Source organism: Suncus etruscus, chromosome 17, assembly GCF_024139225.1.
Source record: "Suncus etruscus isolate mSunEtr1 chromosome 17, mSunEtr1.pri.cur, whole genome shotgun sequence".
NCBI lineage: Eukaryota > Metazoa > Chordata > Mammalia > Eulipotyphla > Soricidae > Suncus > Suncus etruscus.
In genome coordinates this window covers 9145229-9164920 of record NC_064864.1, presented here as the reverse complement: position 1 = coordinate 9164920, position 19692 = coordinate 9145229, and the positions used below count along the sequence as shown (strand labels likewise).

General features: G+C 36.8%; 1 protein-coding gene across 10 annotated transcripts in view; it reads right to left on the bottom strand.

Moving 5' to 3' along the window:
- The window catches only part of ANK3 (ankyrin 3), a 551722-nt gene that overhangs the window by 75833 nt on the left and 456197 nt on the right, over nucleotides 1-19692 (bottom strand). For all 10 annotated transcript variants that reach the window (XM_049790516.1, XM_049790512.1, XM_049790515.1 and 7 more), the window contains 3 exons: nucleotides 12492-12598; nucleotides 5802-6026; nucleotides 2914-3068 (listed from right to left, as the gene is read on the bottom strand). In XM_049790516.1, coding sequence (XP_049646473.1) covers nucleotides 2914-3068; nucleotides 5802-6026; nucleotides 12492-12598 — 487 coding nt within the window. The remainder of the gene's footprint in view (nucleotides 1-2913; nucleotides 3069-5801; nucleotides 6027-12491; nucleotides 12599-19692) is intronic.

Below are 19692 nucleotides of genomic sequence, written 5' to 3'. Positions count from 1 at the left end.
TATTATTTTCTCAAGGAAGCATTTTTTTGAATACTTTACTTTAATTAATATTTTTTCTCCTCAAAATTATGTTAATAAAATTTAGGAGCAAACTAATAAAACTCTTGTCCAGATGGTTAGTGTTACTGTGAAGTCTTCCTTTGACCTGTTTTCCAGGAATGAGTGAGCATTCATATCAGCTGTGTGTCGGATATGGGAGAGTCAAAGTTATTAGGCATGTGTCCTGCTGAAAGGAGCTTACAGTATCTACTTTTGACATGTTATGACAGTTACAAAAAATTATTTTATAATTTACTTTCTTCAAAACAAAAAAAGAAATAAGTAGACATTTTTTTCTCTCCTCTATTTTTGTATCAAGTCCTTTGTATTCTTTCATTATTTTTATAAATGTTAATTCAATTTACTTTGTTTGGATTAATTCCTTAATATTTTTGTTGTGCTTTCTTATAAACATCCATATAGAAGAATGACTATATTTCATGCATTCAATTTTCAGTAATAAAAAGTCAGAATGCTAATTACATGGCATGTTCCTATCCATTAAAAATCACGGGGCATTATAGATGGTTTGTAATATCTGTATATGTGTAAGCATTTAATGTGCACTTAAGGCAAGTGCAACACACTGGAGATATTTTGAGTTCTTAAATATCGAGATTTGCAAGAATTTTCTTCTTTACATTCATTTTCGCTTCACAGAACCCACATTTCTAAAATAAGTGGAATTTATAGTTAAACATCTTTAAGAACATGGGAACTATTCTTAACTCCTGCTCTACTTATTTAGGATAACCTTACTTGACACTTGCCTTCTTGGAAATGAAATCAACTCATTTAAAGGAGGGGAACTCAGGACATTGGTGACAGGAAATGTGCACAGATGAAGGGTGTTGAACATTGCATGGCCGAAGCTCAATTATGAACAACTTTGTAACTGTGTATCTCACGGTGATTCAATTAAACCATTTACTCATAAATAAAATACAACATCAAAGACAAAGAAAACACAAAAGTAATAAAGCACATGAGAAAGCTGGGAAAAAGGGGGATTTAAACCATCACTGATTTGCAGTACTTGGCCTAACTTTAAAATTGACAGGTATAAAATGTCACTTATCATGAATAATGCTATGAATATGATACACTGAATAATCATCTGGTTTCCCCATAATTTGCTATAAAGGCATCTTTGAATTAATGGTTGGTTGTGACTGTGTTTTATACAAAACTTTGGCATGACAATATTTTTTCTAGACTGACTATATAGTGATACAATTGATATTTGCCATGGCTTTCCTATCTGACCAGGGCTATATAAGTGTCTTTCTGCATAATTATGCATGGACAATATCACTAAGAAATGAGGAATGTAATCTCCATTATATAGAAGTATTAGAAGTCTAAAGGGATCAAAGAACTTGTTGTGTCATCCCTCAAATACCCCTATGTTTACGTTCAGATCTTCTGTCCACAGTGTGAGAAAATGCTAGCTGTATTTTTGAATACCAGTGATTCAAATGCCAAAAGTGAATTCTACGTAATATCAGTTATACTTCAAAAAAGTATTATTTACATATTCCAGCATTTTTCTATAAAACTAAGAAGAGGGGCTGGAGCGATAGCACAGCAGTAGGGCATGCGCCTGACCCAGGGTGGACCTTGGTTTGATCCCTGGCATCCCAAATTCTGAGCACATAGCTACGAGTAACCCCTGAGCATCACCAGTGTGGCCCAAAAACCAAAAAAAGAAAACCAAAAAATATATAAATAAATAAAACTAAGAAGAAAGGATCAAATAAAAGCTGGGAAGTGATCTTGAATACACTGGTGGGAAATAAATAAAGACAGAACTAAATATCCAAGCCAAAATCAACGATAATAGAATCAAGGGACCTAAACTTTAACAATCTAAACTTAAACGGGCCTATTCAACTGGCATGCCAGGGGGCAAAGTGTGGTGGGATAGGATGCACTCTAGGCCCAATGGTTAAGGGAGGTTAACACTGGTGGTGGGAAGGGCTCTGACTCATAGTATATCTGAAATTCAACTATGAAGAATTCGGAGAACTCAATTGTTTCAATGAAATAAAATTTAAAAAAAATTAAAAAAAATGAAACTTTGCAAAAAAAAGTGTTATTTAAAATAAATACTGTATTTCTAGTGATTAGGATGTCAACGCAAAGGTAAGTTCTATTTCATGGCAAAATTCCTCTCAAATTAATATATCCTGAAAGAAAACTATCACATACCTGCTTTTATATCTATTCCCAATGTCTACTCAGAAAAAGAAAATGCTATGATTCGAAGATTTTATTGCCTGAAGCTGATGTGTATGAAAAAGTGAGCATGCCTATCTGTATCTCAGTCCAAAAGAACAACAGTAAAGCACTTGACTGCAATGACTGGACTAAAACTTATTTTTTAAAAACTGATCATAGCCCAAGAGAAATTAAGTTCTAAATTCAGTTCTAATGAAGTCTATTGAAATAACCAGGGAGAAAATGAAATGAGATGAAAGAAAAGGTCTGGAAATAATAATTGCAGCGTGAAAAAGTGAACATATTTTTTTGAAAATGCTCTGCATTCTTTCCATACTTTCCATTATTATTTCACCCCCTCCTTACACATTTTTTTACTTAGAAAACTTTCCTGGATATTAGAAAGACTGATATGTTTGATCAAAGAGCCATCAGACTATTTAGACACTTGGTACTATGTGTGGAAGGCAAAAAGGAGATAGATTAAGCAGAGATTGACTTAAATACAGAAAACAACAATTAATACTGAAAACATGGATATCGAGTCACCACTTAGATTTCATATGTGAAATTCAAATTCTGTTTCCTTTTGGTCTAGTCATTCCTTTGAATTGCTCAAAAGGATATGTAGAGGTAAAAAGCTGTTGGCATTACCTTCATCCATGCCATTAAGTAATTCGGTTAAGTCCTCGTTTTTATTGTCAAACTGATGTTCTTTCCACGTTTCACCATTTTCACTTCGAAGAACAATAAATTCTCTTTCTTTTCCTCTCATAGAACCAAAGTGAGGGATTTCCACTATGACAGGACTGGAAAAAAAAATCCACAAAATTTTGGTATCAAGTCAGACACAGAGAGAGAGAGAGAGAGAGATCTATCCATCTTATCTAGAGTGTCATGCTTAAAAAGTATTTCAATTAGAATAGTCATTTGAAAATCAGAGGTGCCACTATGGTGGGAAATGATTTCAAAGCTGCATAATCATTTGCTCTTGGAATTCTATATTAAAAGCCTGAGAACATGCCATCATTCACTCATTCAAAAACAATTCTTAAGAACCTACCATATGTGAGGCATTGGGTTTAATGGTGGGCGGTGGCGAGAGGGGGGACAAGGGTCTTTAGCACATAAACAGGAATTCTGAATCAAAGGTTTGAAAGTTATTAAAATCGACCATAAAAAAGTTGGTCCATTTTAAAAAGGACACAGTCACTTCATTTATTGTAAAAAGAAAGTTTGTAAATCTCCTATTTTGATATGTTACTCATTATTTCTCCTTAAAAAAACACACACACACAAAATAAAACAAAACAACATCCGCTCTAATAGTTTCCATTACTTTCATGGCCTATATATAGTAAAGACAGTTTCTCTGATTTTCACTTAGTAAAACAGTAGTGGGGAGTTGAATTTCCTAACTCTAGCGTGACCTGCAGAGAAATATTTAAACTTTCTGAAAAAGCACTTGTTGGTTTGAAATTACTGTGTAACAACAACACACTAATTTTTGACAGTGTCCTTTTGCAAACAAATGTGAAAGAATGGCTCTAGAGCCAATAAAGCCATGGAACAATTTTGTTAATTTTCAAAATCGAATAAATGCTAAAAAGAGATGAAAGGAAGCCAGCAGACCACAATCACACACAGTTTATGACGTTGGATTGTGCAGCTTTCTTACATTTAAATAGACAGTATCATTATTCTCCTGCAGAGGTTGTATGTGGCCTTTCCTTTTAGTCTATGTGTTTATGTACATGAGAAAATCAGAGCAGAAGAGAGATAATGGTTGTAATGATCAACAAATACAAATATCTGACTTATTACAATAAAAGTGAAAGCATTCACTTAAGTTAGGATAACGCATAGTAATTTTATTTTTGGTCAAATAATGAAGATTACAACTATTTTTTAAATGCCACAATTTTTTACTTTTGAAATACAAAATAAAATTAATTAATGCTACTTATAACTTGAACTCTGGTTCAGAAACTTTCCATAGATTTTAACTACACCTGATAATTAGTTAGACATTCCTTTTTTTGGCAAAGAACTAGATACAATCTTTGCAGGTTAATGTATCAGATACTGTCTGTGTAAATATTTTAAGGACAGTGGCTTGGTGGATGACATTCAACAATACTGAAAGGAAGGTATGACCAAGGGCGTCGAACAAGGTGAAAGCCAAGCATAGGTTTCATTACAGGTTTCTTCATGCATACTGCCAAGGCAAAGAGACCCCTCAGACAGACAAGCAAACAGACAGGTACCAACACAGTTTAGCTTCAACGAAACAAAACAAAACAAAACAAAACAAGGTAATCACTTTGGGAGAATATTCTATTTGTTGCCTTTCTTTTTTTCATTTTTCTTCAGATGTCTGTATCCCCATCATTTTTTAAAATCAGTTTACTTATTGATGTATTTTTCCTTTCAAAGCCCATAAAGATTATTTACTTAATACTTATTTTTTTCCACATATAACTCCACACATATAGATATACAACAGGCACATCTATATGTACATATATACAAACACATATGTTTCATTTTGAGCAAATGTCGATTCAAAGCCTAGACAGAGTTTCTCTTACGTGCTATTAAAACTAGGCTGCTGGGCAATCTTCGAAATGACAGTATTCAGTTGAAATGCTCCAACTCGAAGGTTTTATAAGAGTACACGGGAATGAAAGCGGAATGCTTGCCATAAATTCCACATGCTTGAGAAGTACAAGAGAGGTCACAGTGCTACATCAAGCCACTATGATTTTTTTTTTCCTTCTTTCAGTGACACACATCAACTGAAAGCATTAAAAAAAAACTTAAAAAGGTCAACAGAAAAGCTGAGACAAGAATAAAGACTATGGGGGTGACAGAAAAAAAAAATTGAAACGGAAAGAGAAAATTGTAGACATTCTGTATCTTGTCTATGAAGATCCTACCCAATGAATTTTGTTCCTTGAGGCCCAAGCTGCAGGACTCGGGTAACCAAGCTCTCACCCTCATTTACAGGGGGAGGATTGGTAGGAAGATGCAGTTTACTGAATTACATCCATGCAGCAGGAAGAGAAACAAGAAGGGGAGATGGTGAACAAACTGTCAGTTGTGGCAGAGCCTGCCTGATTCGTCATCCGAGTGCCACCTCAGAAAATGACATCAACTTGATGTTTCCTTCTCGCCAACACAGTGCTTCTCTAAAATTATTTATAAGATGCCCTGGGTGCAAAGTGGCCGGCTGTTCAGTGTATCTATTTTTTTTTCTCTAAGGATTTCTGGGTCCTCTGAGGTCCCCACCTTGCTCATTGAGCAAACAGCATGCATCTTGGTTAGTAAAAGCTTTGCCCAGCAAGCAGAGTTAAAGGCCTATGGACGTGGAGCTTTCCACTGAGTCACACAGGCTGGTGATCTTTGAAAGGGTTATTCCAAATGGTCCAATGAGGTTATTTAAACAGTTGACTTCTGGCATTAACCAGGGCAAAGAAATAAATAAAGCAAAGATGGGGTTTGAGGGTCAAGTCAAGATTAGAATTGATAAAATAACTTACCCTAAAAACTGGGCCCCTGCAGGACCCATTTCTACCAGTCTACTGGCTAATCCCTCTCCTTCCACCATAGGGGGTGGGTTGGCCAGTTTATGTCTCTTTACCAAACGGCAGGTGATGCGGGTGGGGGCCGTGCACTTTCGTGGTGGAATGATGATTCTCATTCCATGATGGCGGCTTCCTCTCATGGAGCCTCCTCTGGCATCCACCATGAAGCTAACTAGAAACCTGAGTGAGAAGAATAGAAGCCAAATTAAAGACAGAAATAAATGAGCTCCATTCATGATGAAATCAAAGTGCTGAAAGGCTAGTGACCATGTAGTTATCATTCCTTCTCTAAATAAACTGGAAGTAAACACAAATAGTCACATTGCACATACATTTAACTTGTGCATGGATCAAAGTGAACAGGTGGTCCATGGCCTCCTAACAGAAGCCAGCCATTTCTCAGGTGTTCAAATTGAAGATACTACGATGCCTTCAAAGTTTGGAATACAAGCACGGTTCCTAAAGAATGTCATGCATGCATATGTATGCACACCATACATACATGACATGTATCTACACCCAAAGTGGCCTATATGCACTTTGTAGGTGGTTAAAGGTATATTTCAGATCATTTGTAACCATGAATGGTTTTAGCTGTTTTGACTGACTATGGAATCTCTTTCCTCTATCATAGGTTTAACTTGACAATCCATCGAAACATGTACTTCTCATAAAGTGAATGTCTATTTAATACAACAATTTTTACTTTTACTCTTTTAAAGCTGAATCTAAGGGTCAGAGAGATAGCACAGCAGTAGGGCATTTGCCTTGCAGCCAACCCGGGGTAGGCCCAGGTTCAATCCCTGGCATTCCATATGGTCCCCTGAACCTGGGAGGAGTGATTTCTGAGCTCAGAGCCAGGATTAACCCTTGATTGTGGTCAGGTGTGGCCCAAAAAAACCACACTCATACACAAAAAAAGACAAAACCCTCTGGTCTTTGGAGGGGAGAGAAAAATTCTCTACTCTTGATTTATCCAAAAGCAGTTCTACCATCCCCAAAATAGATTTTTAGAAGCTTGCATAAAGATCAAAGCTAGAGATCCATAAGATTCTTTTCTCCTGGGACCAGTGCCATAATACAGCAGGTAGGGTTTTTGCCTTAAATGCAGCTGACCTGAGTTCAACCTCCAGCTTCCCTTATGGTGTGTATTCCCTAGGTGTGGAAGGAAGCCTGCCTGGAGTAATCTCTGAGGGCAGAACCAGGGGTAAGCCCTGAGTACTGCCAGGTGTGGCCCTAAAACAAAGGATCAATCCTTTTCTCTTGATCTGAGAAGAGTAACTGCTCCTACAGACCAGACTGACCTGCCACCCCCTGGTAAGTAGCAATTGGAACAGGATCATTTTTCAGTCCGTTCAATATTCAGAACCAACTCTGATAATTAGTGTGTTGGAGTTGCCTTCACACCCATTTGCCTACTTCATATCCAGCCATTTGCCTCTGGATTAATGCACATTTTGCACCCCTCTACTTAGAAGGCAATCAGTATGACAGTTTGAAAGGAAGAAGAAGAAGAAAAAAACTGAACCCCTCAAAGCGAAATGACAAAAGATTCAACAGAACCAGTTCTGGGGAGATGACATTTTCCTAGATATGTGTTCAGCGACCATTTTTACTTGGTGACAAAGGCAATGAGCCCTAGTATAAAGAAGTGTAAGCCAAACTGATCTTTCTCAGCCTTTCGTAGTTCAAATCTTGTGACAGGGAATACTAACAGAAGAATAGAATTGAAAGAACCTGAGACAAGCCCTGGGCTTGAAAAGTCAGTTGTTTTAGTACAAATAAACTCTGGACTGTTTACACTGAAAGGGCAGTGTTTGCCCTGGCAAGAAACCTCAAAGTCTCAACAATACAGACAGCAATTTAGAAGAGCTGCATAACTGGGCACAGTTCCTGCACACAATGAGTATTTATTGAATAAAACCAGTGAACAAAAGTACTTGTTAATTGTCTTTAGAAATGGCCCAGGTTAAACCTGTTTAATAATAATAAAATATAGATCTAGGTGGCATACAAATATATATATATATTTTAAAAACCTGATCTGAGCAGCTGTGAATGGAGCTGTAAATGCCACATCCAGAGAATGTCAGAACTATGTCTTTGATAAATTTTAGTGAATAGAGTTTAAGATGATTTAAAGGACAAACTACAAGCATATTTTTTGTTTTGATTTGGGGTCACATATGGTATAACTGGGGTGCACAGGTTACAAGGTCAGCTGCATACAAGCCAAGTGCCCTAACCCCTGTGCTATCTTGCCAGGTTGGTCATTGAGAATTTTTTTCTCTTTGATCTGCTTAGTACTCACTGCATATTTGTTGCTTATTAATAATCACTTAAGCTCCATAGTTTAAAAATATTATAGATCGGGCCCGGAGAGATAGCACAGTGGTGTTTGCCTTGCAAGCAGCCGATCCAGGACCAAATGTGGTTGGTTCGAATCCCGGTGTCCCATATGGTCCCCCGTGCCTGCCAGGAGCTATTTCTGAGCACACAGCCAGGAGTAACCCTTGAGCACCGCCGGGTGTGAACCAAAAACCAAAAAAAAAAAAAAAAAAAAAAAAAAACCCAAAAATATTATAGATCCAAAAGACTGTGGAAAGAGAGTAGAGGTTAAATAGGATTTGTGCTTTATTTAATAACATTAGGAAATAAAACAAGTTGACTTTGAAACCCATTCCTTATAGATACATATAAATATATACCGTGAAAAATAAAATTTCATGCAACGTAACTTATAGAAACAAATTAAAATATGATGTTTAATCATATATTGTAAATATTTCGACCAAAGCAGGAATTCTACACACGATCCTAAAAACAAATGAAGGCTACTAGTTTAAGGAATAGTGGGTGACAAATGACAAATGCTCACACACTATAGACACTACACATCTAACTGTGGAGAAAAATTTACATAAATTAAAAATTACAAAAAGGATGGGTCACATAAAGGACACAAAGATCACCTTGAATCATACTGTGGAAGTGGAGAAGGATAGCTGCAAAATAATGTAGAAAGCAAATGGAAAAAATTAATGCCAGATAATTAGAAGCCAGCAACAGAAAAATGCCAATGACAAGCAAAAGAAAAACTAAAAAAATGAAGCCAATGCATTTTGCATTTGTGAAATAAGCCTGAAAGATATTTGCTTTCCATGGCGATGTAAACTATAGAACTGGCAGTAGAGAAGTATTTTCCAATGCAAACTACATCTATGTTTCCCTTTCAAGCATTCTCACTTACCTGTTCTTTATGGTGGCTTTTTTTTTTTTTTTTGCACATCTCTCTTCAGGGAGAGATAATTTATATATTCCAATATTTCACTGTTCTCCCATATGTGAGACTGTTCACTTAGAATTCTAATAATTTGCCAACTGAAACTCTACTACTTTTCTTTCCTCGATAGAGCACAGAGCGAATGTTCTAGAATTTCAGGGGTCCTCAAACTTTTTAAACAGGGGGCCAGTTCACTGTCCCTCAGACCATTGGAGGGTCTGACTATAGTAAAAACAAAACTTTGAACGAATTCTTATGCACACTGCATATATCTTATTTTGCAATGAAGAAACAAGACAGATACAAATACAATGTGTGGCCCGCGGGCCATAGTTTGAGGACCACTGTAATCTTTGTAATATGGTGGCAGTTCACCAAGCTTGATTCAAAAACTCTTCACCACTTTGCAAAATGATCGCTTACTTACATATAGAAAAGATTCTATATGTTCTACATTTTCTTCTCAATGCTTATTTTCTTATAGCTTTACAATCATATACTCATATATATATATGATGTAAATAATATCTTAAGCATATTTAACATAAAATTTTTCTGATTGAGATAAAAATATAATACTCATGACTCAAATTCAGTTTGTAATTTATAATTTACGAAGCATTGTGGGGAATAAAGACATGGCCGTGATTTGTTTTCAGAATTTTCAGAATTATGCTATAAGGATATTTAAAATAATCCCCAGTATTAATAAGTTTTAGGACTTTACATCTGTACATATGATAATAAAATGAGTATATCTATCTCAAAGTGGGGCTGGGATCAGAGTACAGCAGGTAGAGTGTTTGACTTACATATGGCCGACCAGGTTTGTACCCTGGCATCCCATATTTTCCTGAGCCCACTAAGAGTTATTCCTGAGTGCAGAGCCAAGATAACTACCCCAAAAATATCTATCACAAAGTCATTAAGATTAAAATAGGTGGGGTTGAAGTGATAGTACAACGGGTAGGGCATTTGCTTCACTTGTGATTGGGTTCACATATATGAACTGGCAGCCCACACGGTCCCCAGAGCCTGCCATGAGTGATTTCTGAGTGCAGAGCCAGGAGTAACTCCTGAGCACCACCTGGAGTGTCCCCAAAACCAAAATAATAAATAAAATTAAATGAAAATAGCATTAAAACATACATATACAAGATTTAACATAGTGTATTTTAATTAAAAACAGAGAGCAAATCTTCGTATAATTTACTGACGCTCCACAAATATTATTATATTCATTGGCTATTATATTTTATATAATATTTATATAATAGATAATTAATATTAATTTACTCTTACCTGGATTACCTGACAACTACTTTAAGGCCTGCTATTAACTTCAGAGGTGAGAATTACATTAATGTCATTAACTTGATTTAATTTGTATGGATGCAAATAATTTAAAGTTGTAATAGCTAACATTGAAAAATTCAGTACATATTTAAAATATATGATCAGTTCTGTAATTGCCAGGGTTTACCTTTTGCCTGTCTCAAATGCTGCAAACCAACAGGAACAATAATAACAAATCTATTTCAAATCTATTTTTATGGTTTCTTAAAGAACTTCTGAGACAAATCTAGCATACACTTGTACACTCACTTTTTAAGTGAATTTAAATGTTAAAAACTATCTTATTTTAGGCAGATTAGTATACCAAAACTCTATTTTAAATTTTTTCCTTTTTATTAGAAATATTAAAAGACTAAAGTATTTGACAATTCAGAAACACATACCTAAAAAAACCCAGAAGTTATATAGTCTAATATAGCATATGTATAATGTATATGTATAATTAGCATAATCTACTATATAAATAATTATATTATACTATATAGAATAATATAGTCTAGTATAATTTAAAGTAAAAAACCTAAGTATTGGGCCTGGAGAGATAGCACAGCAGTGTTTGCCTTGCAAGCAGCTGATCCAGGACCTAAGGTGGTTGGTTCAAATCCCGGTGTCCCATATGGTCCCCCGTGCCTGCCAGGAGCTATTTCTGAGCAGAAAGCCAGGAGTAACCCCTGAGCACTGCCGGGTGTGGCCCAAAAACCAAAAAAAAAAACAAAAACCAAAAACCAAAAACCAAATAACAAAAAACAAAAAGCTAAGTATTTAAGAGGAATTTTGTGTTGTTAGAAGTTGAGCAAACAACAGTCAAATATTAAGAAAATGTATAAAGACTTTTTTATATTTTATTGGAAAGGAAAAATCAGACACTCAAGAAAAATTTTTCTTAAAGAAACTAAAGAGAGGGGTCAGAGCGGTGGTGCAGAGCAGTAAGGCATCTGTCTGTCTTGCCAGTGCTAGCCTAGGACAGACTGGGGATAGATCCCCTGGCCTCCCATAAGGTCCCCCAAGCCAGGAACGATTTCTGAGCACATAGTCAGGAGTAACTGAGCGTCACCTGGTGTGGCCCAAAATTAAAAAATTTTTTTTCAAGAAAATAAAGAGAAATCACTATAACTTTTTAAATGAAAAGGAAAAATTAGAGCCCTATAGACAGTACAGAATGGCTTAGAAATTTTAATGTATCAGTGTTACCCCTCTGCAATGCCATATGCTAATCTCACCTGGATGATCAGACCCACCCACGCCTGGGATGGGGGTGTATTTTGGATTGAGGATAATGGGGGACAGGAGAGGAAAGAGGCAGACACAGAAAAGGCAGAGAGGCAGAAGCAGTCAGGATACATGAAAGGCAACTGATGGAGGTTACTTATAAAAACTTAGCTTAGGGGCTGGAACAATGGCGCAGTGGTAAGGCTTTGCCTTGCATGTGGTTGACCTAAGATAGACCTGGGTTTGACCCCCAGCATCCCATATGATTCCACAAGCCAGGAGCGGTTTTTGGGCTTATAGACAGGAGCATCACCTGAGCATCACCGGGTGTGGCCCCCCCCCCAAAAAAAAATAGCTTAGCTTAGAGATCATGTGGAGATACGCACATAGCTGTTAGGGTCTTGTAATAAAGCTGGATTTCTCCCAAAACTTTATCTGACTTCTTTGTGAGTTTCTCCATCACCACCCTGCAACCTACAGACCCGTCAGCCAAAGGGGTTGCAGGAGCCAGGCCAAGTCGAGAAATGTCTCACCTCAACACTTGGATTTTATAATTAATAATTAATGCAACATACCAGTAATACAGTTAACCTCCAATCCTTTAGTTTCCCAGTAATAATAGACTATTTGCTTAAAAATATTTACTGATAACATACATATCTCACTAGTAAAGTCTTTTAGAAGATCCAATTTTCATATATACAATGCTTTGGAAAATGACATTTATTACTGAAAATCATAAATGCAATAATGTTAGTTAACAGAATAAAAAAAAAAATAGCTCTCAGGTCACTTACCCGGAATGAACAGGACTTGATACAAGATTGACATTGTCCAAGGTGTCTGCAGCCCAGCTATAATGTCTAAGAGAATCTGAATCAAATTCTCTTGTGAAGGTTAGATGCTGAAAAGGAAAGGAAGAAACAGATCAAAAACTCAAAACACTGGTTCTCTGCACCTACAAAAGACATCTATATTTCAGTCTAGAACCCAATACTCACAATAAAAATTCAACCCTACCATGATTATAAAATTACTTTCTGAATCTCAAAATGAAAAATTCAATCTTGATGACTTCTGCTTCCAAGTAGGCCAGAGAAGCCAGCAGCAGCATGGCTAACTAAATCAGATAAATTTGTAAACACCAGGCACTGAGAGGGAAAGAACTTGAAGTGTCAGACTTTACTCTTGGATGCCAATTTAAAAAAAATCAGTGTTCATAAAACTATTATGGATACATTTCCCATTAATTCATTCTACATGAATACATTTAAATATTACACCTGTTATCAATGTCAATGCAATTAATATAACATGCATTATCACATAACACTATTTATAAATATCACATATTTCCAGGAATGTTCTGACATATTAATCTTAAGTGGCAGGACAACACTCATGAAGGCAATTATCATTATGTGATCAAAATTCAAAATTGCTGTTTATGACACAGGGTCTTTTGACAATTACCATGCAGAGCCTGGAATCTGTATCTATAGGAGTTATTGTGGGGGGGGGGACACAGAGAAATCAAGAATGTCTTGATGGAGATTTGGTACCTTTCAGGGTTTGACAGTTTTCTGCTATAAACATTTGCCTAACTCTGGAACTATGCAGGACAAGGGAGTTAACCACCTAACCAAAAAAATATCTTCAAAAATGGATTGATTTTTATTGGGTTGATTAAATTGCTTGATTCTAGCCTTTGCACCAGATGCCATTCTCGCTAGTGTGAAAGAGATGATCTCACTCATTTGTGGAATAATAGAGACAAAAATAAAAGACTAGAGAATATCAAGTGTTGACAAACCCTGAGCCATGGATTACAAATCTATCAACAATTGAGGGTGGGGAGATGGCAATGGGAGAGGAGTGACAATTGAATCAGAGGTGACCCAAGGACAGAGGTGGAGGGCAATGAGCACTGTGGTACCTCATAGTAACTTGGCACATCAGTACCACAAACTTCACATGTTGACATGGCATATATCACGGTGTGACTCACACTTGGATGTGACAACACTAACTGCGGTACTATGATTATGTTAAATGGGATTGTAATCGAATTACCCAAGAAACAACAATGAAATGAGAAATTGTACCATAAAATGGGACTTTTTGGCAGTTTTATGAGAGAAAAAAATTAGAGTTTGGGATTTGTAAGGGGATGAGACTTAATGATTACACCAGAAAATGAGGACTTTTCGAGGGTCAAGGACAAATTGGGAGTAGCCTGAAATTTTCTAGGGCTAGAAACTGGCCTCGTTACACAAAATCTGGATGAAATTAACATAATCTCCACCATATTTGTCTAGCAGTGGGAGGGTGAATCCTCTATAAAAGTATTATCTGACATGTTTTTATATAATTCGTCTGCATATCAATTCTAGTAGCCATGAAAATTGCCATTGAGGAGGGGACAGAGATAGAACTGGAGGCAAGGCACTTGCATGGGGGTGTGTTGGTCATAATCCTGGTTAAAATGTGACCCCTTGAGCACTGGCCAAGGGTCATTCCTGCAACAGAACAATATGTAACCACTGAGCACTGAGGTGTTCCTCTAAGTCACCAATAATGCCTCAAAGAGAAAAAATGTTCAAGTATAGCCAGAGTACATGAATAACAACAACAATAACAACAACAACAACAGAAGAACAAGATAGAAACTACAGACTTTCTAGAAAGATCATCTGACATTTTATTTTATTTTATTTTATTTTTTGGGGGGTGTTTGTGTTTTGGGCCACATCCAGCAGTTTTCAAGGGTTACTTCTGGCTTTGCACTCAGAAGTCACTCCTGGAAGGCTTGGGGGACTACATGGGATGCCAGGGATCGAACCCAGGTCCGTCCTGGGTCATCTGCCTGCAAGGCAAATGCCCTATCACTAGTCTATCATCGGGGCCCTCATTTGATATTTTAAAGTTTACAAGAAATTACCATTCACTATAACTAGTGTGATTAAGAACAAAGTGAAAAGATAAGGACATTGAGAAAGTGAATAAATCAACAGAGCACTGAAATAACAAATTTTCAAATTCACTCTCACTGTATGCCTGAAATCCAACTATGAAGGACTTTGTAATTCACAATGGCCTCAATAAAAAAATATATTTTTAAATAAAAAAAGAATCAAGGTCCTAACCTTAAAGAAAATGTATCACTTTGGAAAGTTTCCAAATGCTTTACAATGAAATGAAAGATTAGGTACTGAATTTATTCTGATCTTCTTTACCCATTTCCCATTTTACTGACCTTCAAAAGCCTCACTATGCACCCTCCGAAAAAAGCAAAAACACTTAATACAAAGTGGGTGCTGCTGTTTATTTGATGACTTTCCTTCGTGATCTTATAATCTATTTGAGGCCCTGAGGTTACTGTTGACAATGAGCCCATTTTTATAAAGTTCTAATAAATAAATAATATCATGCTTCTTTGGTAATTACAGTAAATTATTTACCTAGGACAGTTACAGACATGCACGCAAGACATGAATTATTGAAACAATGAATTATACCACACAAAAAGGTATCACTGCTGTCATGGAATATTTATGGAGGCAGGACAGCATCTGTCTTTTGGGATTCCCCATTCCTGTAAGTTCTCTGGTAAGGCTTTTGACTCAAACAATTTGTTGAAATTTTGTTGGACCACAAATAGGATACTGGCTCAAAACTATGAGCTAAACTGAATTAAAATTAAAACTAGCCCTGAACTCTAACTGAAAAACAATTTGTAAAGTATATATAAGCAAGGCACCATGTCTCTACATGCCAGGAAAATGTACACAGAACTGAAGAATAGCTAACTCTGCATTCAATGAGAACATTTGTTGCTGTTATCTACAAAGGGTTAGTACTTAGATTTCGGGACAGACTACAAACTTCAATAACAAAATACAAAACAAAACGCTCTTCTTACAGTGCAACTAAATATAGTTTTAAGTCAATTCAATTGAACCTGAGGATTTTGTATAAAGAGACTAAATTGGGAGCTTTATTTTCAAACCACTTGTTCCTCAACACTTATTTCTACAGACTAGTTTATTTAAAACTAAAATGTTAAGTTTATACTACTGACCTATTTTCATAAATAATTTGAATTTCAAACTGTTCTGAAAGGTTATTATGTGCATGGCACCATCATACCAATGAAAATTGTTTTTTCCTTCATTTGTTTACTGGACAAATAGGCATTTAAAGTGATAAATAGGACTGTGCAAAGAGGTATTTCCAGAGCTTCCTAGAAAAGCTTGGCTTTGAAGTAGAGCCAAAGAAATGGACTTGGAAGCAGCCTTTGCCCCTGAAAAAAACAATTTCCCTCCATTTCTTAAGTTTATTTCTAAGGGTTTTCAATTTAAGACCAGCAACACAACTTTGTCACTGTTGTTCATTTGCACCCTGGGTCTTATTCCTTGCTGAGGAAATGTACATTTATATTGGGCCACAATTTGGGGGAATCCTATGCTCAAATGCAGTCCTTACTCTCTCAGGCTGTGCTCAGTCACAGGGAGAGACATTGTCCTCTGTTCCTCAAACTCACTCCTTGTTGTATGATCTAAGCTGACAGCAGGCAACTAGGTAAGAAATATGTCTGCCTAGTGCAGAGGTTTAGCTAACAGGCTCGTTGGTTTAAGATCTAAGTCTGACTTTAACTTTCATCAGAAAGTTGTTTGTCTGGGGGCCAAACCCACTTGTGCTCTGATACCTGGAGAACATGTAGTATTGGGGACTGGAGCCAGCACTGCATCATGTACTGGTTAGAGAGACTATTTCCCAGGCCCAAGAAAGGAGGTATTTTGCTTTAGATCTGGCCTTATCTTTATTTACTCAATGATCCTTTGGCCATTTTCAATATCACTTGCTGTTTTTGTAAGCCTTATAATGTTTTTTAATTTATTCCAGTCTCAATTTCCTTATTTTCCAATTGAGATTGATTGCTATGAACAGCCAAAGAAAATACAGATTAAAATTTGGCGCTAATGCCAGAAAGATAGTACGGAAGTTAATGCGCTTGTCTTCATATGGTTGACATCAGTTCAACCCAAGGCACCACATAAAGTCCCTTGAGCACAGAGCCACAAACACTGCCAGGTATGTATGAAACCTTTCTCCTGCACCAAGCAGCTGCTCCCTTCTCCCCACCAAAAGGCCCGGCATCAATGTCAATGTTGACAAGAAATCATAACAATGTCTCCTTATATGTATAAAGTTATTTCTGCTTATTAAAAAGACTTGCATTTATATTATTTTATTTGTCCAAAACTGATAATTTTGTGGGAGAAGACACAGAAAGAATAAAAATCTGCTATTACCAGCAATATACATTCATTTACAACTTTATATCTATATCTACAGGAAACATATACACAGAATATGTATACCAATCCAGTGTAAGTCTTTCTGTTAGTAAAATGCATCTTATAATTCCTCAGGTCGATTTACTGGCTCAACAGTCTTTAATTCCTACTTTAGGAAGACCACAGCTTACTGTCATTTCATTGTCAACACCTGCCCTTCACTTTTGTTTTCTTCTCCCCTCCCCTCCCCTCTCTGCCCTTCACTTTTACATTCATTTGTTCCTTGAATTCTCTTTTTTTTTTTGTTTTTGGGCCACACCCGGTGGTGCTCAGGGGTTACTCCTGGCTGTCTGCTCAGAGATAGCACCTGGCAGGCACGGGGGACCATATGGGACACCGGGATTCAAACCAACCACCTTTGGTCCTGGATCGGCTGCTTGCAAGGCAAACACCGCTGTGCTATCTCTCTGGGCCCTATTTCTTGAATTCTCAGAGCATGAAACTATTGGCCTGGGAGGCAACAGCAAATTGATTTCAGAGTGGAAGAAAAAAAAAATCTTCAGATATAATGAAAGAATCTGACAATATAAAGCAGGTATGGCTTTTTTAGAACAGGAAAGAGAAGATTGCATTGATCGAGACTTTTATTCCCCCTTCAAAAATGAAATAGAAAAAGTGTACCATTATTTTTTTAATTTTGAAAATGATGTCAAGGATTACTATTAAAATCAAAGTGCCATTATTCAGTGGGATCCAAAGTCTGAGTAATGATGATATCACTGTCTCCAAGAGCTTACTTCTTTCCAAAAATAGTCTCTCACTAGTGCTATTCATCAGAAGAAAGAAGAACACAAGTACACACTGGTCTTACAAACAAGGACTCACCCAGATGCCTTGTCTGGAAATAGCAGTTGCAGGCCTGGGAGGAAAGGGGTAGGAAGGAGGAAAGGGCTCGCTGGCTAAAGAAAGAGAAATCTAATTAAATCTAATGTTGAGTAATTCTCCAGAAGGGTCAACACTTCATTCCCCAGGTCAGTTCCTTTAACTGGTTTTTATCAGTCAAATCTGCTACCCCCAGGGGCCAGAGGAGTTGGTCCTGCAGATTAAAGAGATTAAAGGTGGGCCTTGACATGCTAATCAAACAATAACAGCTCACAGGCAAGACTCAGTGAATCTAATCTAAAAAAAACCTCCAGAACAGCTGGATGAGACCCATAGATTGGGAACCCCAGGAGGTAAAGACTTCTCAAAGATAATTTCACCCTGTGGTCGGTCATAAATCAGACAGGACTAGGGCATGGGGAAGTCATGAGGGTGTTAATACCCCAAGTGGGGGAGGAAGGGACGATCTGGGTTTAATTTAGGCTGCCCTGCTTCATAGCCATGTGGATGACACATCCCAAATCTCACTGATTTTCATTTCTGCATGAGAAGAGGCTGTTATTAACTGGCTTGTTTCCGTGAAAATGGAACCATTCAATTAAGGGAAGAGTAATATAACATCATAAATACTTGTAAACAAAAAGCACAGCCATTCTAATATACTCAGATATGGTTTTGCTAGTGGAAGATAACTTAGTCCTCAAAGTGCCATAAAGCAGTGCTCTGTGCATCTTTTTTTAGGATAGCAAGTCGTCAGGTAATTATGGTCTGTTAGATTGACAACAGCAATCCATACACGTTGTTTCAGAGACTCATCTTTTTTAAAAAATAATATCTTTAAGTTTTTATTTAAACCTTCATCTAAACCTTCAACTCAGTTTAGCTGCATGTCCCATTAATGACAGCAATGTTGTTCCTTGTGCTCATCACAAAAAATGGATTCATGCAGCCATCATATCTAAGAACTATTCTCAACGGTCCCGTCTAATGTCAATTGAAATACTGGTTCCGATCTGTTTAGTCTTCACAATGGAAACAATTGACAGCGAGAGTTTATAAGGTGACAGAAAGCATGAAATTAGATGGTCCAGTTCATACATTTTTGTGGCAAGAATTATAAAAAGAAAGACACAACGGATTGTCAGGATCTACCTATAATGGGTAGTGAATGAAAAACAAACCAGTACCTAAACAGAAAGGTTTGTTTGGACATTTTGTGCACCATGTTGGAAACAGTATTTTATGAAATGTATTCCAGACCTTGATCATATGTGAGGTGGTAAGAAACATAACAAGAGGAAGAAGGGGAAAAGGGAGATAGAAGAAGAAAGAAAAAAAGGGAGAGAGGGAGGCAGGGAAGGAAAGGAAAAGAAAGGAAAGAGGGAGGGAGAGGGAGAGACAGAAGAAAAGAGGGAGGGAAAGAGAGAAAGAAACGAGAATAGTAAAGGAAGAATTCCATCTTTGAATAAAAGGAACTCACAGTAATAGGCAGAGAGGTGAGGAGGTGGGGAAGGAAGAGATATCGACCAAAGACTACAACCTTTCAGTTGTCCCTCTCTGCTCCCTGTTTTTAAAAGGTAATTGGGCAATGATATAATATGTCAATTTTATTGTGATAACAATTTTACAATGTGTAAAACATGATATAAACATATGTTGCATACCTGGACTGGGAGAGGAAGATTAATTCCATAAGAAAAACTAGTTCAAGAAGCAGATACAAAGATTCAAACCTTAAGAGTGAAAGCAGGTTTTCTTTATTTCTAAATTATTTGTCTTGTATCAATAATTATGACCATTCCAGACATCTTTGTTC